Here is a 22,636-nt window from a genome sequence, read left to right as displayed (position 1 = left end):
AGTTATTTTAACTTTGTAGCAGAATAGTTTGTTTTGTTGTTTCAAAAATGAAAATATGATTATGAGTAACGTTAAACATTAAGTGTTAAATTTAGCTTTCTATAAATAAAAAGATGATATAATGACAAATGTCTAGATTTAACTTATAGTTTAAAGAAATCAAGACCTAGACAAATTAATGACTTGAAGTCAATTTCATTTTCATTCCTCCCTCATCAAATGTAGTTTAACTGATAACTGTTATAATAATATAATTAGACTAAATCCACAGGTGATGCGACCGCACAGCGTAATTTGTTATTCTAAAGAGACTTTTTCACTGTTTTGAGAAAATTCTGAAGCAGTTTCTTCGATTAAAGCCGTGGAATGAAAGTGAGGATCGCGTCTTAAGTTTGATGTAGGAACCCCTGTCTCTCTCTTTATCAATGGCAATTTGTATGTGAGCGCTCACTTCTCAAACTCCCAGCGGAATCAACGGATTTCATCAGGTTCTTAACCTCACCAGGCTACAAATCCTGTTACCACTGTAACTGTTTTAAACTGTTTAAACTATCGAGATGCTCCACGAGACAATCCCGGACCACCCCGGAGCACAAGGCCTAACCGCATTTTCACTTTTTTTTTCTCTCTTTTTATTCCATCGTGGCTTCATATAACATCTGCCATTTCCACAGTTTGATCAAACTGAAGCCGACTCCGATGGGAATTTCTATTGGTTTGTCGACATAGTTTCAAGTTTTTTTTTCTTGTTCATTTTATTGATCCTTTTTTATCAATCTGTCTTATTGAGTTGAAAGTTTTAGATTGAACTCTAGATTGAAGAAGGCATTCATGATTCCTTTGGAATCATTAAGGAATTTTTTTTTTTTAATTTGCTGTTAAATGAATAAGTTTTAACCCTTGTGTTATCTCAGGGTCAAGATGACCCGAACACCCAAAAACAAGTGTTTGTTGTATCCATTGTGTAGTCTCTCAGTCCAAGTGAACGACCTCCACTATTTCCTGACGCTGAGCTAACACAAGGGTTAGGCATTTGTTTTGTTGGACTAGTAGTCATATTTCTACACACTTAAGTTGTCATAACAGTTGTTAAAAGGTTTATAATTTGGCAGCTGCATGTGTTCTTGAAGGCGAATCAATTTCTGTGATCAGCCAAAGAATTGACATCATAAATCATTATCATCCTTTTATGTTTTGTTGGTGAGGCTACAGTATAAAGATGCACTTCTGGGTGTAAATATGTTTTTTTTTTAATGTTTAATGAAGAGGCCGAAGATTCACTTTGTTATTTTAAAAATGCAGATTTTGTCCTTTCACGATGTATGTTTACACAATAATTTGAGGAAATCAATCACTATATATTTAACAGAAATGAAGAGATACTGAATTTGGCTTCTTTCATGTTTGCTTTGTGTGTTACTATACTGACATGGAAGTTTTCTCCAAACTATTATCTGCCATTCACTAATTAAGTCAAATATTACACCAAGAAAATCACTCATTTATCAAAACATTAAAGTTTTCAGGGTTTTTTTGGGGTTTTTTTTTTGTATTGCTGACCCAAAGGAGTGACCAAAAATGTGCTGCAATGTTTAAAGTGAACCTTTAGAAAATGTCATTGAGATCAATTTATCCATTTTTGCTAACTGTTGACTTAACCCCTTGACTTAGTTTAGGTACATTTTTCAGCCTGAACCTAAATTATACGTAGACTTTAGTTGTTTTTTTTAAATCTTCATGACATTTTTAAAAAGCAATGATCAACTTCTGCTACTGAAGGATCTTCTGGATAACGTTTGCTGATCAGACCGATCGATACGCGTCAATAACTTTCCCTCGGCGGGCTCATAACGCATCCATTGATGACGCCGTTGGTCCGGCGCACGTGTAAGTGCCCTCTTGAGATAATTGTGTTTGAATACCAATATTTAATCCTTCTGAAATTGTCGATTGATTCGTACCGGGGCTACGTGGCTGCGAAAGAAAAAAAAAAAGGGGGGAAGAGTCGACGACAAGCGGCAGACAAATGAGCTACGAGGAGGAGGAAGAAGAGCAGGGAAGTGTTTGAATTACGATCCTGTATATGCTCCAGTGGTCAGCGGGGCCGAGCTGCTGAAGAAAAGATGAGAGCTGAGCCCCAAGGTAGCGAACGAGTGTCTGGCAGTGGAGAGAGTGGAGGACAGCTGATGATGAATGGATGGAGAGCACGGATGAGAGACGCGGCAGCATGAAACGCTATCCACGGCCTGCTCTGAGGATGATGAAACGTTAATTAAAGTAAACGAGCTATACCTGAGCTCCACGGCTTTACTGCCTGTCACCCTCCGTCTGGGAGGAGCAGGGGTTTGACTGGAGAAGAGTTGCTTAATCCAGCTGTGACTCGAGATGTTTGGTGTCACGGATGCCTACACGATGCCATCACTCTTGGGATGACGTTAAAAAGTAACAACTAATGTTTTGATTTAAGTGTGTCTTAAATTCATCAGTATCTGTCTCTTTGTACAAAACTCTGTTTTCGTTGAGATATTTCTTCATTTTTCTTGAGATGAAATCTCGTTCGCCCAAACCGAACTCTGCTGTGATGAGTCAAGCGTCGAGATCTGTCACCACCCGTCATCGACCCCGGAAGTCTTCGCCTCCAACGGACTCGTTGTATAATTACGTCTGCTCTCGTAACCTCTCGTTCGCCAAGACGGAGGAGAACTTGATTAAGTAATAAGTTCAAAACATGGTGATGACGTGAGTGAGTCAGGAAAGTTGGGTTTTCATATTAGTTTCCCTTTAAGTCTTCTAGTACAACTTCCTTAGTTTACTGCTCTTTCCCTGAGAATCATTACGAACACTAACTGCTCTTCATTCATTTGTGAGGCGTCATTTTTCGATTCAATAAATGTTTTTGAGTCGTTGTCTGATCGGACAAACATATGGGTAGATAACAAAAAAAACAAGCCTTAGATCATCCATTGTTAAATGTGTGCCGTCTGTTTGTATTCTCTCTTAAAGCCATCACCATCTTTTTTGAATTGATTCAGTTCTTTACGCTGCCGTCTCCTACGTCTCACCATTCATTGATGCCAAGTTTATGCTTAGATCGATCAAGTTTAAATAAAAAGCTACATAATATGCATTTGTCTTTTGTGCTTGACTATTAAAAAATACAACAATCTCCTTGTTTACTGATAGTTGGCAGCATTTTGGTTAAAAAAACAAATGAAAAAAAATGTATTGGGGGCAAACTGCTTCCATTACATACGTTGTACTTTTGCCTGCTCTACTGCTTTAAATATAATACTTTTGACACAGTATCTGACTGAATAAACACTATAGTTTCATATATTTCTACAATGACTGCTGTAATGCCTCTTATAGTTACACTGTTATTACATGATACCACAACAATCTGTATCCATAACAACCTTTGACTCATCAACACTCATTCTAATAATATATATTCTATGCAACTGTGAGCGCTGTTACGATAAAGTATCATTTTTTCTGTTTGTAACTTTTGATGGAGATCCAGCTGTGTCTGTTAGATAGCTACACACTTACATGATATTTGACTTGTGGTCGGTAATCCATGTGTGAGATTACCTGCCCCTGGATCATGTCTTACATACATGATCCTCATATACTTTCTGTCCACGCCACGTTTATATCTGCCAAGATTACCTTTGTTTCTGGTTTAATGCCGAAATGTATTAAATTAATCTGCTCTGTAATTCCTTTCTTTATTTATTTCGGTCGGCCTTGCTATCACTCTCTCCCTTTTTTCATCTCTCTCCAACGATTATCCTGCCGTCTAATTAGAAATCGATGCCGCCGGGCCGCCGGGTATTTGCAATGTGTGTTTGTGGACGTTGAGAACAATTCCCCGGACAGAAAAGACTGAGAGAAGAAGAAAGGGAGAGAGGAAGAGGAAACAACATGACACACACACACATTCACATGGAGGCAGAGCAAACGCACAACAGACTCCGTTGCTCGCAGCCATTCTTCTTACTTAAAAGCAGCAGGCTAAGTAAAAAAAGGAAAATTCAAGGAAAGGAAAAATGAAATAGAAAATCATATTTTAACGAATGGCACCAGGGAGTTTGGTGGAGATGCCGGGGAGGCTTTCCGTTGTCTTTTTAGGAAAACAAACACATCTTCAAGTGGAAATGCACTTTACACGTGTTGACCTTTGTCGAACCTCGGACGACCCGTTTCTCCGAGAAACTTTCTGAAAGTCAAGTACAACTATCAGGAAAGTTTCAATTTTATTCCAAGAATATAACATGGGAAATCAAGGATCCAACATTTTTGTTGTATATAAGTATATATATATATACAATATCTGTGAGCTTTATAATCAAATGGTACCTATAGGAATATTGTTTATATATATATATATATATATATATGTATATATATATATATATATATATAAATATATATTAAAAAAATGATATGACATGAGTCAATATATATAAACAATATTCTTATAGGTACCATGTTATTATAAAGCACACAACGTCTAATGTTATAGCAGAAAAATGTAATTGATTAATTGATAAATAAATTAAAATCAATTCAATTTTATTTAAAGTGTCTTATCATAACAAAGTTATCTTAAGACACACAGGAAAAACAGATCCCAGCAATTGTAATACTACAATTACTACGTAATACTATACTATACTAAAATTAGATTGGTAGATTGGGATCTGCAATGTGTTTTGAACAACATTATACAAATTATAATTTGCATATTAAATATGTTTTAAATTAAATCTTGGGAGGATAAAATAAGTGTGTTCATTATCACTATAGGAGTTAAATAATAAGTTTGAAAACAATTTAAAAAAAGAGGCAAAATTCATGGGTTCGACATGATTTTCTTCTGCTCCACGGTGTCACGCCGAGCAGCCGTCTTCTTCTCCTCCCACCACAGCGACTCTCGGTTACAAGTCGGCGCAGAAGCTGCGACATTACCAGAGCCAATCGAAGCAAAGCGAATTAAGCAGCCGCACGGAGAGAGAGCGAAGAAACAGCCAAGTTAAAAAAATATATATAGAAGGGACGAGAGCTCACTTTTATTAGTTCAATATTACAGCGTTTATTGTCTCGTCCCTTAATGTGTTTTCGGCTGCTGCCCCGGTGTGTTTTCCGTGTTTATCATCTGGAACAAGATGAGGCGTCTCTCTCTCTCTCTTTCTCTGAACCCCTCTACATGGGCTTCAGGAAGTGTCCTATCGGGGAAAGCTGTGTTGGAGTGTCACCCTCCTCGGCATGATGAGGGAGAACTGAACAACTTTCCTTTTTCCCTCATTGTTGCCGCATATTTCGTCAACCTCTGTGATGGTTTACTCGTGCCAAAACTGTGCGTCAGTGTGTGTGTGTGTGTGTGTGTGTGTGTGTGTGTGGGTCGTCCCACTATAACAGTCGTATCTGAAGTTCCATCCTTGTGTTGCTGTCAGCCTGTCTTTCCATCTCGCTCGCTCATTAAATGTACCTCACACACACACACACACACACACACACCCCTCTCTCTCTCTCTCTCTTTCTCTCTCTCCCTCAATCTCACCCTCTCCCCGCCTCTCCTCCTTCTTCTTCTTCCTCCGCGCCTCACGCTCTCCCCTTGCCGATGGCTATATGATCGTGAAAAATGTGTTTACAAAACTCGCTCTCGCGCAGATCAAACTGTACGGACGAATCAAAGACTTTTGGCGAGAAGGAGAGACGGGCGAGAGGGAGAAGCGAGACAGAGCGAGAGAGAGTGTGTGAGCAGAGGGTCCTTATAATTTAAAAAATTCTCTGTGTGTTACTCTCTCTTTGCTCCTTGTATGTGTGTGTTTATCTGTTTGTGTGTGTGTGAATGTGTGTGTCTGCATCTCTTTTTGGTAATGTAATATCTTTTCAGGCCCAAAACAAACCATCCCCGTCTCACATTTAAACATGTGATAATGCAATATTGATGCCAGTTTCTGTCTAACGCAATACTGGGGCCATTCTCTCTGGACGCACCGGCCCCCCCGATAGTCCGATAGTACCAGGCACACTTAAAAAGAATTACTGTGATCCCTGCAATAAATTTTAGAGAAGAGATGCTACACAGATCATCTCCCCGAAGGATATAAAGTGGGGCTCAGTTGAAAAAACCCTCAGTGGGTTCCAATAAACACAGAAGCATCAGGGTCACATCTCAGGTTAAATCTTTGGAACAAGAAGACAAAAATTGGACCCTGTGCTTTTTTTTTTCTTCATGACTTGAATGTTTTATGCAGTCTTTGATGGAGACTTGGTGAGCAGTTTCAAAACTTAAATTGATACAACCGAAGACATCGGTTGAACCTGGTCTCGAACTTTATTTCGTTCCAACTTTCCAAACAGGAAGTTGACAGACAGACGCTCGCTCGTCTCGAGGATTACCTCAGCGACCGGAGGGTTAGTATGTGTGCGACACATTTAAAGAAGGACAGGAAGGAGACACAAGAGGAGGAAGACGAGTGTCAATTAGAAGAGTGTGAGTGGGTGAGCAGGGAGGAGGCAGACGGACGATTATAGCGGGGTTTATGTATGAGCTATTGATTGAGTCGCTGGTGACTTCTTGAGTGGTTAATTCGGGAAGTGAGCGCGATAGAGAGAGTAACTCGCTGACCAGAGAGGGGAGGTGTTTGTGTTTGCCGCGCCGTCTGATGAACCGTAATCCTAGAGATAACTTAGAGTGAGTTTAGAGATGAAACGAGCTACTGGGTTAACATTGTTTCTCCATTTTTTTCCGGATTAAACCTTTTTTTTTCCCTCCGCATCCTCGAGGATCTAAGATCTCGGTGAAATACCGTTCAAACAAAATGAGACGGTCCGTCCTATGCATACCTCATTTTTTTTTGGTGGTCAATTAAACACTGGCGAACTTCCCGCTGCATCCTGTTAAAATAAACCCTCAAGAAGTCCAATTAAGAGTGTTTTTTTTTTTTTCGAATGTGCAACACATCAAAAGCGGTGCCGAGAGTAATTACAACAAACTAAAATAACATGATGTTCCGGGTCTCGTGAGGTTATTGAGTTCCACCTGACCTGGGTTTAGATTCGCAGCAAACATTCTGTCGGTTCCACCTCGAATCCTCTGCATAATCCTTGATATGCATTACTTTGATGAATACTTTGACTTAAGCTATCATGAATTAATATTTAGGTGAATATTTATTAGATAAATTTCTGTTTTCATTTTGACCCAAACCTGTATTCACATTATCTAGCGCTAAAGGTTCAACAATTTAAAGCCAACTGAGATTATATTTAGTTAAACAACCAGTTTTTTAACTTGTATCGTTGTAACTTTTTATAAATTAACCTCTGGGTTGTGGCTGAATGTTCAATACTAAACAGCAAGAGCGTTGAAGACATGTATGTTCTGTGTGTCTTGGTTTGCATCATGTCAACTTTAGAGAGATATTATCAAAATAAAAGTAAGTAAGTAAGTAAGTAATTTTTATTTATATAGCGCTTTTCCAGACCAGGGTCACAAAGCATTTAAACAATCAAAACAATATTCAATAAAGTATATACTTTAAAGGTCAAGATAAAACTGATAACACAACAGGAGTTCCAGAAAATCAAGGAAAAGCCTGAACAAATAAAAAGGTCTTAAGATGTTTCTTGAAGGAGTCAGTAGATCATCAAGCGCAAAGAGAGAGAAAGATCGTTCCAAAGCTTAGGAGCAACAGCCTAAAACCTGCCGTTGTTATTCCCAGTTGCCTTTCTAAATATGACCTTGTTTTTGATTTCTTCCTCTCAAGAGTTTAAATTGTCTCTACATCTATTAACAGCCCTGTTAAAATATTCGGTTAAATATTATTATTTTAAAAATAATTTTATTTTTATAATTGCATAATTACATTCGCTGATATTCTTATAACTGTTTTGTTTAAAATGTTTATTTTAGGTTCTTTATTGTTCATTTTTATACCAAGCATGTGACCCAGAACTAGTCGCTGTCCATGGTGCTGTTCTCTCTGACACATGATCAGCTCCCAGATTCTTAAAATTGATTATAAAATAAAAGTTTCTATCATGGCTGGTTCATCATCACGAGGATTGTTTCAATTCAAACATGACAGTTTAGACTTTTAAACACTTTCTTTTTTTTAAAAAAGCACGGTTTGGTCAAGAGCTCCAGAACCACCTCTGCTTTATTTCCTTTTGACTTCAATGATTCTCATGATGTCGTGTTTGCGAGTCAACTTGGTTTGACTGTGTAATGAGATGTGTGATCAACACACACACACACGCACACACACACACACACGCACACACACACACAAAGATAAACACACACACACACGCACACACACACACAAAGATAAACACACACATACATACACGCAAAGGTAAACACACACACACACACGAAGTTAACACACACACACGCACACACACGCACACACACGCACACACACATACACGCAAAGTTAAACACACACACACACACACACACACTTGTGTCAATGGGCGTGAAGTGGAGCTCGTCTGCTCTCTTGCGACAACAGATGGTTCTGTTGTTCTGTCTGTCAACTCGTGACGGAAAGTCAAAGTCGCGCGTGTGTGTGTGTGTGTGTGTGTGTGTGTGTGTGTGTGTGTGTGTGGGGGTGTGTGTGTGTGTGTGTGTGTGTGTGTGTGTGTGTGTGTGTGTGTGTGTGTGTGTGTGTGTGTGTGTGTGTGTGTGTTCGCGGTGATGCTGCTGGCGGGGATGTCCTGCAGACAAATTCCCTAAAAGCCAAGCGCGTGTTTTTTTTTGTGCACCGTGCGTGTGTGTGCGTGTGTGCGCGTGTGTGCGTGAAGGTCAGTCCTCCTTCTTCCCGCTCGCGCGGGTTTTGATCTGGCGGGCTCCAGATCAAAGGCGCTTCTCTGGCTATTAGTCCGCGCGAGCCATTGATCCCGCATCGATCCGCGCGAGACACCGCCGCCCCGCGGAACACCGCGCGAGCCTCCCCAAAGCTCCGAGACTACGCGCGCGCGCGAATCTTGGGGAAAAGGGGGCGCGTGTGTGTTGGCGGGCGCGCATGCGCGTGCCTCGCGCTCTCCCTTCTTTGCCGCGGGACATGAAACAATGAGGCTCGAGCCGGTGTTAATAAAGCGCGCTTTCCCTCCTTTCAACTCGGGCGCGAGGCGGACCAGCCGGCAGCGGCGCGCGATCGATAATTAATGACGATGAATAATTTAACCTATCGATTGATACTTTCTTCTTCATCCTCTTCCCTCTTCTTCTGCCTTCTTTTCTTAAGGCCGGCGCCTCCTCGCCCCGCGCGCATCTACCTGAGCTCGAGCGAGTTTCTTTTTTTGGAAAAAGTCTTAAACTCTTCTTTACTTATCTTTATTTATCTTTATTTATCTTTATTTATCTTTATTTATCTTTATGTATCTGTATTTATCTTTATTTATCTGTATTTATCTTTATTTATCTTTATTTATCTTTATTTATCATGGACGACAGTTGCATGTTTATGATCAGAAAAGAGTTTGAACTTTAACTGACTTTAACTTTTCTCATGTCAACATTCTACCAAAGTGTGACGTCACAAGTGAGACTGGGAAATAAAAGATAATCGCAACATTTAAAAAAAATATATGTATATATAGTGCATTTACAACAGAAATGTATCAAGTTATTTTATTTGTCTTTACAAATAATGTCTGTTTTCGAAATCACCAGAAGCTCCATCACACACATCGTGGCTGAAAGAAGTTTTCAGCAACTTAATTTTTTTTTTTTTTAAATACATCACACTTTAAAGAGAGTCCAGCACTAAGAGGAAATTTTCTGGCTTATGCAAGGACACTTGACTGTCACCTCATGAAAATCTTTGATTTCTTGTTTATTTTAAATGCTTGTTTAGATTGACAATGTCATTATCTACAGGATGTTGGGAGGGGGGGTGTTTTGTTTTTATTTTGTGTTTTTTGTTTAAGTTCTTTTTTTATCCTTTCTGTTGATTATACAAGTATGTATCTTTACATATTTTCATATTTTTCTTATGAATATACTGTATATGTTTGAGTGTGTGTAAAAGTATACATATATAATTCAATTACAATTAACATGCAAATATGTATGTATTTTGTTCATTTTTGTGTTGCAATTGAATTTACGGCTGCTAGATGGCAGGAGGCGCTACATCCCCCACAACGACAGTAACAATGACAATCGCAGCAATGGTTAAGGTAACAATGCCAGTTACTCTTTAAACCAAATTATGTAAAGACAACAGTCTGTAAATTCAACAATCATATCAATGGTATAACAATATTTCGCAATATATCATATTGATTTGTATCATTTTTGCAGATTCTTGCCAATACAAACCAGAATTAAAAGTCATGTTGATTTTGCAGATTAAACGGGATAAATGTGAAAGTCTAAAAAAAAGTTTCTTAACTTCCTGTTTGAGACGTGTTTTCCAAGCAGTATTTATTTACAAAAATGTTTTGTCTTCCTACAAATAAAGTCTGATAAAAGCGTTATGTGACATAAATATGGTCGATAAATAAATTCAATTTAAGATTCTAGATTCAAGCTTACATTATAATGATGCTTTTTGAATATTTCTAAAGTCACCTGTGACTTAAAAATACTCGAGTTACACATTTGACGTGAACATTTGATGATTTCCGTCTGTCTCTCTTACCTTATACTGTGGCTAAAGCTGCACAGTTAGGAAAATCACACCATGGGTGGAATCTAGCTGCTTGGCAGAGGTCTGCCAAACCAAAATTTTGTTTGATTAGATCTCGAATAAGATACTTTTATTGCCAGTGTTGTAAACTAAACATAGACTTTTTGTGGTGTCAGTACAGAATAGAAGAATGAAAAAAGAGACATAAATTTCCCACTTAACCCAAGTGTAAATTCTTGAATATTGTTTTTTTTTTTTAATGTTTTCAATGTGTTGTTGAAAAGAATGACATCAATTGGCTGTTTACTTATTACTAATTTTCACGGCCATTAAATGTTTGGAATTAACTTCTAATAATCCTATTAAGTAATATTAGCATTGACTGGATAATTACTGAATTTGATTGACTATTTTCAAATATTTCCTTTTTTTGGTAATGGAGAAAAATAAACAGCAAAAGTATATTTATTTAATATTGTAACTGGTCATCGATATAATATTACTAAAAGTTGTGAAATATTTATTAATATTAAAAATTACTTAAACATTTACAGTAAGAATTTTCCCACATATTAGTTTTCTAATTGTTATTATTCACAGCTTGATTTAATTTTGAGTTAAAGTTAAAGATGGCGCTCGTGTTTCAAACACGAGTGGATTAACAACACCTACATTTTGAGTACGAAAGAAAAGCTATTTTTTATCTCTTCATTCACTTTGAGTCACAGGTGGGGGTTTTTTTTAAGCTGTCTGACCCCCGCCTGGATCCCCTCGCAACGAAAAACAAGATATATCGACATCACAATCAGCAACTTATAAATGTTCAATGTGTTTCAAACTGGATATCAGTGAATGCTATTCTAGCAGGTGATAGCTTGTCAGGATGTGAAGGACCCTGCAGTGAGGAGTAATGGCGGCTCTGTTGGTTGAGAGCTTCGAGCTGCTGGAACTATACGTCTCCAGCACTGTCAGCTTTGCAGGGTTTTTTGGGGATTCGAAAAAATGTGTGTGTTGGACTGTGGCACGGATTTTTGGTTCACAAATAGCCACTGAACGTTCACAAAAGTAGCCGAAAATTGTTAGGTTAGGTTAGGTTAGGTAGAACTTTATTGTTTTTTTCCAATTAGCTACAGCAATAAAGCAATTTTTCATTAAAAAATAAATAAAAATAAAATAAGAACAAGAAAAAAGAGAGATAAAGAGAAAGAACAAGATGATAAATAAGATGTTGCTGTGTAAATTGTGAGTTCAGTTAATTTCCAATTATTTATAAACCTTTCATTGTGGAAAAAAAACGTCGCTCTCGAGCAGAATAATCCCTCTTTCATACAGTATTGGTTTGTGCCCGTTGATTTTGTTTCTGGATTGTTATCAGGTGTAATCTAACCTTTATATAATCCAACTGCCTAACAGTTCGATATTCACTTCTGAATGTTCAAATGTTGTTTTTTCCTATCAAACCTGAGTGAGAACTGAAGGGTAATAAGTTGAAGTACTTTCTCTTTAATTCATTACAACAACGGAAAGAAAAGTTACATTTTTTTACATTTTCCTTGATTTTATGGAACTCCTGTTGTGTTCTCAGTATTATCTTGACCTTTAAAGTATATACTTTATTGAGTATTGTTTTGATTGTTTAAGCGCTTTGTGACCCTGGTCTAGAAAAGCGCGATATAAATAAAAATTACTTACTTTACTTACTTACATTAATAAATGTTAGATCAATAGTTTCTTCTTTGAAATATGACTGATTTTTAAAATAAAAAACAATGTGTTAGATTATCGTATGTCAAATATGATATTTAATTGTAAGGTAAGGTAAGGTAAGGTAAAACTTTATTGATCCCTCAGGAGGTGTCCTTCGGGAATTTTTTTTTCCAATAGCCACAGAAAATACAGCAATTTTTCATAAAAAATAAACCAAAATAAAATACGAACAAGAACAAAGAGAAATAAAGAGAAAGAACAAGATACAATTGTGCTTATATAAAGAGATTTAAAAGGAAAATTAGTCAGTGTTGCAATCTAAAAGAGCCTTTAAATGTTAGATGTATTAGAATTGAATGATAAAAAACATTACGATGCCTCACTTAACTCTGACCGTGTGACAAAATGATACAATATTCTTCATAAAAAGCTCTTTTACGGACCCATTTCGCCAACTCGTAATGATGTCTCACCCAAAAAAAAAACAATCCCTTGTCAAAAACTTTGATTTCTTCTTGACTTAGGATGGTCTGGTTCCCTTTTTGCTCTCCCTGCCCTCCTCCCTCTGTTCCTCGCTCTCCTCCTCATTTTCGGCTCCCCTTCTTTCCGTCTCCTCTAACAAACCCATCGCACAGTCCCTCTGTTCTTCCACCCTCGGGCTGACCAGTGTGTCAGAGCTAACCAGGGAGAGGAACAGAGAGAGGCGGCGATGGAAGGAGAGGCAGAGATGTAGAGAGGGGGTTCAGTCGGGCCTTTTTCAGGGGCAACCGAAAAAAAAAAAAAAAGGGGAAGATGAGACAGATGTACAGATGCCGTTTCATCTGGTGGAGAAAGAAAGCAGTAGAGGCCAGACGCTTCATGCCTCTCATATTTCTCTTTCTTTCCACGGCCTATCATGCTTTCCTTCTTTAGACAGCACTGGAGACGTAATGTTGCCTGAATGTCAGCCCCCGCTCCTCGCAGCTTCTACCCCAGTCACTCCGCTGAATTCCAAAAACATTGTTAGAGCTGCTGCTCTGTGTTGCTCACAGTTTCACATCTGTGGCCTACTAACCTCACATCCAGCATCGCTGCTGCTGCTGCTGGTGGGCCCTCAGTCCCGGGGTATCAGTGGAGATCCCACCCCGCAGTTTAGGAGAAAAGCTATTATCACTGGTGCGTTGAGGGGCAGGACCGACTGGTAGATGATATTCATGAGGTTCGTTTAGAATCTGAAGAGAATCTTAAGATTGTAATGGGAGCAATGTATATAAAAAATATATATGTTCATTGATCTCCAAAGAATACATTGTCTTATGTGTCTTTTACAGTATATAGTTTTAACTGTGTATTGATTTTGATTGTTAAAGCGCTTTGTGACCCTGGTCTAGAAAGACGCTTTACAAATAACTTACTTACATTAAAACAAGTTCATAATTTATGGGAGGACAAATTGTCATGAAATTATAAATAACAAAGAACTTAAAATTAGTGTTAAATTATAACAGAACACAGCGTAAGCATGAAAAATAACTCAAACTGTTAATAAAAATGGTAATAAGTTATATTATAAATTGAAAACAATAGAAAAATCAAGAGGATCACACTAAGAAAAATAAAAAAAAAGATGTTTTAAGATTTGTTTTGAATCAAAATGTGGGAAAACACATCTAAAGCAATTTTATGAAACTACCAAAATAACAGTTAAAGCTGTCAGAATATATATTTTTTTATTTTTGAGAAATGAATAAATTGATAGAAATAATCCTTATTACACATGAGAACTTATTACATTTTAAAGGGGGATTCTACCCCCATTAGAAAATAATAAAAGTAGCTGAAATTCAGAAAATATTTATTATATATTATGCACAATTGTGTGGTTTTAAATTCATTAAAATTAGACCTTATTAATTTGTGTTGCTTTATTCTGCTCCCCAAAACTTTCACGGATAATTCAATAGTCCAGTAATAATCTTTTTCACATGTATTGCAGTAGTATTTGCAATTGGAGTATCTGAACTTTGACCCAGGTAAGAAAGTTTAGCCCTCGGTCCACCGCCAGTGAGCTCTATATTATTATATAAACTTCAGTAGGTAAGATGAAAAATATTATATATAAAACAACTTTATTATTATTATTATTAATATGTTAATTATTATTAGTAATTAAAGCAAACGTCTCACAGTTAATTCAGATACTTTACGTCACACACACACACTAACGATCCTCATATAACATGTGATACTTTACGTCACACACACACACTAACAATCCTCAGATAACATGTGATACTTTACGTCACACACACACACACTAACAATCCACCTCAAAGCAGGCAGAGTGAGGATGTTTGTTTGGAAGCAAAAATCACCTTTTAGCCTTGACTCTCCAAACGCACACACCCACACACACTTCACACACTGCTATTATCAAACACTTCTGATTCAGACTCACAGGAGGGATGGCGGCGGAGATGCCGTGACACTTCACGTCCTACATGTGGAGGAGCACAACCAGCTTTGAACGCCGAGCGAGCGTTCAACAGCCGCAGTAAAATATTGTCGTTCTGACTCATAAGATACAATTACCCGTTGACTCATGTCTGGTATTGATATTTGATTTTGTAGTGGGAAGAAAGCTGTTTTCTAAAAAACATTCTTTTGTTATTTTGGCTCTTCGTTGTCAAGGAATTGCAGGGTTTACGTTGAATACCGGTTGGATTCGTGTGACCTGGCTATAGATTATATATATATTTATATCATATAATATTATTGAATATTGTTTTGATTGTTTAAGCGCTTTGTGACCCTGGTCTGGAAAAGCGCTATATAAATAAAAATTACTTACTTACTTACTTACTTACTTACTATAGCTATTCCTTCGCTTCCTCCAGAGCAGATTGAGACGGCGGTCAATCTGTGACACGATCTGAGATAAATTCACTGGTACAGTTAACAAATAATCCTGTTATCTTCAATTTGTAAGTAAATAAGTAAGTAATTAATATTTATAGAGCGCTTTTCTAGACCAGGGTCACAGAGCGCTTAAACAATCATAAAAATACTCAAAGAATACATACTAAAAAGATCAAGATAACACCGAGAAAAATACATCCCAGAAAATCAGGGAAAAGCCTGCACAAATAAGAAATACTTTATTGAATATTGTTTAAGTGCTTTTATGACCCTGGTCTGGAAAAGCGGTATATAAATAAAAATTACTTACTTACTTAAGATTTTTCTTGAACGTAATCAATATTAATCTAATATTATCCTATTTTCATAATACATTCATCTGTTATAAACACTATACTAATCATTTAATTCAATACAATGCATTTATTATGTCAGGAACTAACTAAAAAGTTAATTATTCTTGACTTTCCCGTACATTTTGTCACCTCTGGCATCATGTCATCCTTGACCCGCTCTGCATTTTCAGGCTCTTGAATGAGTCTCTGAAGCTCAGCGACTATAGTTAAACTGCATCCATGTCTTTGTCTGAACATATCTCGGTGCAACATCTTGAGCAAACACAGACCCGAGTCCTCGTATTGATTGAGCCAATATCCATGGGCTGTGTGTCAACCACCTGAATACCTGTGTACTGGTGTCATATCTGCCTGTGCGTCTGCTCGTACGATCCATTACGATCCGCCAGAGTCTGCATCTGACAGACTGTGCATGCAGGAGTGTGTGTACGAGTGTGTCTGAGGAACACTATTCCCTGGGCTGCTAGTTATAATGTTTCTGGGGGTGATGGGGGGAACTTGAAAGCCCTGCGCTGCCCAAATCAAAACTAACAAGGAAATGATGGGGGCTCCTTTATCTCCTCTCTGGCCTGAGGGGTGCGAGGGGGGCTCGAGAACGAGGAGAGGATCGGGAGGGAGAGAGAGGGGATGGATGGAGTGGGAGAGGTGGTGGTGGAGGAGGGGTTGGGGGGGTGACTTGGCTTCCTCTTTGATTTGTAAAAAATGCATTACCTCCGAAATCAAACGGAAAATTACTGCGCCAAAGCAAAACACGGCGCCGGAGAGAGGGAGGAATAAAAGGGTGGGACAGGAAGTGAGGGGTGAGGGAGACAGTGGATGGGTGAAGGTGGGAAAGAGAGAGAGAGAGAGGTCACCTGCCATATGCCAGGGCAAGGATTCCAGAAGATACGTAGGATGTTTCGGTCGCAGAGTCGAGCACACATGTACAATAAAGGCATCACAAGTGTACAGGAGCGAACACCTTATGAAAGACCTTGGTCCACTGAGAATTGTCAACTTCAGGATGACCACACAAAGGAAATGAGCGAACCCTGGAAAAGTAGTTGACGTTTCTTTAGCCAAACAAACTTTCAAAGCTCACGATTGACTTGTAATTTATGAGAGGATGTGCTTTAATACGACTTCCTCTCTCTTTGCGCTTGATGGATCTACTGACTCCTTCAAGAAACATCTTAAGACGTTTTTATTTGTTCAGGCTTTTCCTTGATTTTCTGGAACTCCTGTTGTGTTATCAGTTTTATCTTGACCTTTAAAGTATATACTTTATTGAATATTGTTTTGATTGTTTAAGCGCTTTGTGACCCTGGTCTGGAAAAGCGCTATATGAATAAAAATGACTTACTTACTTACATACTAAATATCTGAAATAAACTTTACCTTATTGACAAATCTTATGTTATACACATGACTACTTCTAGTTTTGACCTAAGTCTACTTACTCTCAGAGAGTTTAGGGGATAGTTTCTTGAGGAAAAATATCCAGTTTAATCTGTCGCCTTGTTGTCTCTCCTCTGAGGTTCAGGTACTTGGTTGGCAGGAGATAAAATCCAAATCAAACCTCAACCCCTTGGTCAGAGCAAGAAGAATCTGTCAGTGGAATCTAGATAAGAGATCACAATTTAAACTGTGACTACATAAGAATGACTGAATTCACAGGCAATGGTTTACGTAGTTTTCGGCTCAAAATAAATAGAAGCAGCAGCAGCTCCGCGTTCAAAGGTTCAAGACCGAGAGAGCGAGCGAGGCCACTATCCAAGCGACCAGAATATCGGCGCGAGCATAAGAGATGAAGCGAGCGGGTCAAAGGGAGAGAGAAGTGCCTGGAGTTAGCAATAATAATTTATACAAACACACCTTAATAATTCACGTTCCATTTCAATGCTGGAGGGAAAATCCAAAATTCACAGAGCATAATTAAATAGAAGCAGAGAGAGAGAGGAGAGAGACAGAGAGACCAGGACCGACGTACTAGTGTAACAGCAGGACATTGCTTCCATCTGAGCTTTGTAAAACAACCCTGATGAAACTGTGATATCCAAAAACTTGATCCTCTCGGAAAAGAGGCGTTCAGTCACGAGGAAACGGAATAATCGGAATCTTCTCTCTGTTGGCTGATGTCTGTTGCTGAGCAGATCACTTTATCGTTTTTAGTTGGTCAATCTTCTCTTACAGAGGTTTGCCGTTAGATATCTTGATAGAAGTAGATATCTTATTATTATTTTTGTATTATCCTTGCAAATCAAAAAAAATGTATTCAATAGTGGCCCTGCTGCTGCATGATTTTGGAAACAATGATAACTATTTTATTTTTTAAACATGATTTTTGAGATCATAGGGCAAAAACATATTTTTGTATTGCTGGCTTCCTTTCCTTTCCTTTCCTTTCAAAAACGATACATGAACGCTTTACAGCAAAATGTATTTATTTATCTTCTCAACATTTCTGTTTTTAATTCTTCCTTATTGATTTTTTTTTTGTTGCCATTTTTCTCAGCTGGTTATCAGTTTATTACATTTGAATTATGCCATTTTCCCGAGAATATTGAGCAAAAAAGAACTCATTTTCATGTATTATTTTAATTTGATGTAGGTTTTATTAATACAATTTTTTTTTTTTAAATGTAAAAAGAATGAAAAAAAAGAATACATAGCCAATGTGTATTCAGTGGTAAAATAATTTTGTTTTTCTCTATGTTTTTGTAGTTTAAATGAATCTAAAAATATACATGTTATTTATATATTGGTTTGAATAGTTCTTGCTATTATTTGTGAGTCCATTTTGCAAAGAATTTACAACAAGTGTTATATGTATATGTAATCATTTGTGTTGCGCTTTTTCACTTTTTCAGTTTGCAATTACATATTATAGTTGTTAAGTGGTTTGTTCTAATAAAATCCCCTCTATTTTGCCATGGTGGATTTTGTTTTTAGTTTAAATTACCTCACATTTAATGGATTGTAACGAACATGCAGATAAAGTGCTGATGTGTTGATTTAAGTGTGTCTTAAATAGATCTTAGACCTCTATTGTACTCATCAGTATGTTTCTTTTTGTACAAAACTCTCTTTTCATTGAAATATTTACATTAGAAAATGTGCTTAAGCCCCGCCCACTGAAAACGCCTCATTTTTCTTTATAATCTTGTTTACCATATCCTCACCTACTCTCTGTGATTGGTCAAGCATTGAGCTTTGTCATCAATCCCAGAAGTTGTCAACCTTGTTGTATAAACAAAGCAGGGAGTGATTGGCGGGGGAGTGAGTACCAATATTCTGTCATGATGGGCTTCGCTCTCGTAACCTCGTAAACCTTGTTTTTTCACAATAGTTGCCCTTCAAACACCTTTAAGAGTAATTTAACTTCCTGCATTACTTAGTACATAACTTTCTATCCATCAACTTTGCTCGCTCGGTGTCATCGGGCTGCTCATTTATGCTTCTTCATTCTCTCGTGGAATCATGCTCTTTGATATGTCGGACCAGGTAAGGTCCACGGTAGTTCATTATTCCGACAGATTAGATCATTCCGTGAAAGCTGAAAACTTTTCAGTGGGTTTTTCAAAAGTATGTTTAATGCCTCCTCTTCATAAATGCACTACTGGGATGTCCACCGTGTTGCATCAGGCGCAGCCACACAAACACCTGATGCCTGGCACTGATATATCAAACATGACCTCGCCAGATTTCACATTGATTGGACGGTGTAAACCCACTGAGTGATCCAGAGCCAGACATCTAATGCAATATCTTCAAATTTGGATCTGAGAGAAGTTACGGCCTGACTCCTGGGCTGCGGCAACCTGTTGAAAAAAAGTGTCTGAACTAAATGTGTTTCAGGTGTTGTGGTGGGATGGACTGTAACTGCGTCAGTGATCTGCTGCTCCCCCCGGTGCCGGCGCTCTGGACACCAGGTAAACATTATGATCGGTTACATCATCTGTTGAAAGAAAAGTGCATTTATAGTGTCATGAATTTAATGTTTAATGTTAACTAAGTAAAGCAAATAATGTTTAATCAATAAATCAATGGTAATTATTACTTGTAACATATTTATTTATTATTAAATTATGATGACGGTTAAGTCACCCTCTTAATCTTTTAAATATATATATAAATATATAAAAACAATATTTTTTAAAAAAGTAAATAAGCCAAAATTCAAAAAATTATTGCACTTTTTAATTGTAAATGCAATTTTAGCTTTGGCAGAATGAAGCCTCCTTAAAAACTTGGCTCTTCCTGGTTCTTCTTTTAAAACTTAAAGTTGAATAAAGCAGAATGTCAAAGCACTTGTAACTATTGCAGTGCATTATGGGATATAAGTTCAGAGGCATTACTATTCACCAGCAGATGTTAAGTAAATATTGTATTTATATTTGATAAAAAACTTTTTAGTGGATTTAATGTATGTATGTATCTCTGTGTGTTTGTGTCAATTTGTTTTCTCCCACTGGAGTGTGTGGCCCGAGAATGTCCGCGATGAGTTATTTAACGAACGTCTCTGATGTTCACCGGGTCTGATGTCAGAAGTCCGAGCGCCGCCGCATCAATCACTGATCTGTCATCATCCCGCTGACCAATCTGTTGAGGCTACAGGGCACGAGCGCCGGCTAACATTGCTCAAGGCTCGTGCTGTGATATGAAACACATCATCCCTCGCCTTCATCACCCATCATTCATCTGGACAGCGTCCTCCCCCAACACAACCCCCCCCCCCTCTATTCCGTCAGCAGGACAAAAGACGGGTCTTTAACATCGTCTGCTCCCTCTGCTCAGGGTTCGCCTTCCCGGACTGGGCCTACAAGCCCGAGTCCAGCCCTGGATCCAGACAGATCCAGCTGTGGCACTTCATCCTGGAGCTGCTGCAGAAGGAGGAGTACAACGGGGTCATCGCCTGGCAGGGGGACTACGGGGAGTTCGTCATCAAGGATCCGGACGAGGTGGCTCGGCTGTGGGGGATCAGGAAGTGCAAACCTCACATGAACTATGATAAACTGAGTCGAGCATTGAGGTAAAACCAAGTCTATGAATCGATCGATGACATGTTTTTCTTGAAGTTGTTACTGGAATAAAATAAATAGAATAAAGATCATGCTTTGCACTTTGGGCCCATCACAGCAACTGGTGACATCTTACTAGAAAAAGGGTTATTCAGTAATACTAGTCATAACTTAGGAAAATGTAGATATCCATTAGTTTAGTAAGTAGAGGGTATATGAATGAAAACACATTTTAAAATGCTGTGCATTTCATAAAAACTAAGTGAATTAATATCACATACATTTTAGTTTATAGATAAAGCATGTTTTTTTTTATCCCTTGTGTTGTCTCTGGATCAATGTGGACCACTAACACATTTTTTTGGACCTCGGGTCACTTTGACCCTGAGATGACACAAGGGTCAACTGTGCAAATATAGTATCAGATGCCAAAAAATCCTCAAGAAACTTTTATTGCACATTAAGTAAGTAAGTTATTTTTATTTATATAGCGCTTTTCCAGACCAGGGTCACAAAGCGCTTAAACAATCAAAACAAAATTCAATAATGTATATACTTTAAAGGGCAAGATAAAACTGAGAACACAACAGGAGTTCCAGAAATGACAAGATTAACCTCTACTAGTGCAACATTCATTACAGAGCCCATATTTGTTCTGTAAATAGAAAAATAGATTTTAAAGGCGGTACTTTATATGTACATTTTAGCCACAATACATTGACAATATTAGATAGAGCGTCGAAAATGTCATGGTAGAGACACTTGTTTTCATCTCTAACCGTTCATTTCTGTTAAGAAAACATCCATCTCCAGCTACTGTCTCTCTCCTCAGCTGCGGCGAACAGAGCTCCAGTCTGTGCTTGATAAAATAGAAAGATAAAGGTGGGACGTCGATACCCTCAATTGCTCCTTATCTGTGGACATCCTTGTGGAAAAGTTCAACCATTAAGCTCCCAAATAAAAAATTCAATAACTATTTCGAAATTCAGCCGCTGTGAAGTTGCTCGCTCTTCTTCAAAGCTCAGAGTTCAGCGGCTCAACTTGCCAAAGGTGATTTCTACACACTCGCTCTCACTTTAAAACCTCGAACTGTTTTCTTTATGCTAATGTCTGGGGCCCGCCCTCACCCCCGCGCTCTCCCCTCCTGCGTTCCTTTGGCCTCCACTTAATGGGGGCTGTCGTCGGACTCTAATTGTTATGAATTGGCTGGGGCCTCAATTAGCCTTCTTAATTAGCCTCACTTAATTGCTCAATTAAGGGCCACGGCACAATTGCCACGCAAAGCAAAACACATACGTGCGACGCTGCCGTGTTTGTTGACGATGCGTCTGCATAATGTCGAGCTCTTTTAATGAATTCTCCATCGACCAAAGTTACTTTTTCACACAAAGAAATAGAAGGAGAAACAGCGTCAGAGATGAAAACTTTGGATACATCTGCAGGTTTTTTCAATTAGCGGCGTCTCGGTGACACCCCCCCCCGCCCTGCTCGACACCGCCCACCATCAACGCTCCCACCTTCAGACAGATGGTGCCTTCTCGTGTTTTCTCTGCTGATCACGCAGCATCCGGTAACTCGGTGACGACTCGGTGGGTGGTGCGGCAAACTGACGTGACGAAGGCCCCCGACAAGCCCCCGAGGGAGTCACACCTGAGGTCGTCGCTACAGAGACAGCAGCCCACGTTTCCTGCTGAAAACAGCTTTGTTCCTCACAAGGTTACGAATAATCCCTGATGAACATCACCGCCTGTGATGTGAAGATCTGGTTAGAGCTGGACCAACATGCAAGTGGAACAGGAACAACCATGCAACAGACAAAAACATACGCGAGCCACAAAACGTCTGAATCTCAAGTGTCCATACCACAGTTCAACTAAGAAGGATTAAAAGGGTAATCCAGAAAATTGAGAAGAAAAATGGAGACAAACCATTTACCTATGATGACAATCTGGCACCTGTTGCTTGGGCAGAGGTGGTTTAAAAGCTCTGCAGATGATGAATTAATTAGGTGCAGCTTATG

The 22,636-nt window shown here is 38.5% G+C and overlaps 1 protein-coding gene across 1 annotated transcript in view; it reads left to right on the top strand.

Moving 5' to 3' along the window:
• The window catches only part of erfl1 (Ets2 repressor factor like 1), a 41,568-nt gene that overhangs the window by 14,048 nt on the left and 4,884 nt on the right, over positions 1 to 22,636 (top strand). Inside the window, exons 2-3 of the mRNA XM_087806423.1 lie at positions 19,454 to 19,527; positions 20,393 to 20,627. Of these exons, the coding sequence (XP_087662549.1) occupies positions 19,467 to 19,527; positions 20,393 to 20,627 (296 nt within the window). The 5' untranslated portion in view covers positions 19,454 to 19,466. The remainder of the gene's footprint in view (positions 1 to 19,453; positions 19,528 to 20,392; positions 20,628 to 22,636) is intronic.

The sequence above is a fragment of the Callionymus lyra genome, chromosome 13, assembly GCF_982586985.1.
Source record: "Callionymus lyra chromosome 13, fCalLyr1.hap1.1, whole genome shotgun sequence".
NCBI classification, from domain to species: Eukaryota; Metazoa; Chordata; class Actinopteri; order Syngnathiformes; family Callionymidae; genus Callionymus; species Callionymus lyra.
Note: the sequence above shows the minus strand (reverse complement) of the source record. Positions and strands in the feature narration are given on the sequence as shown.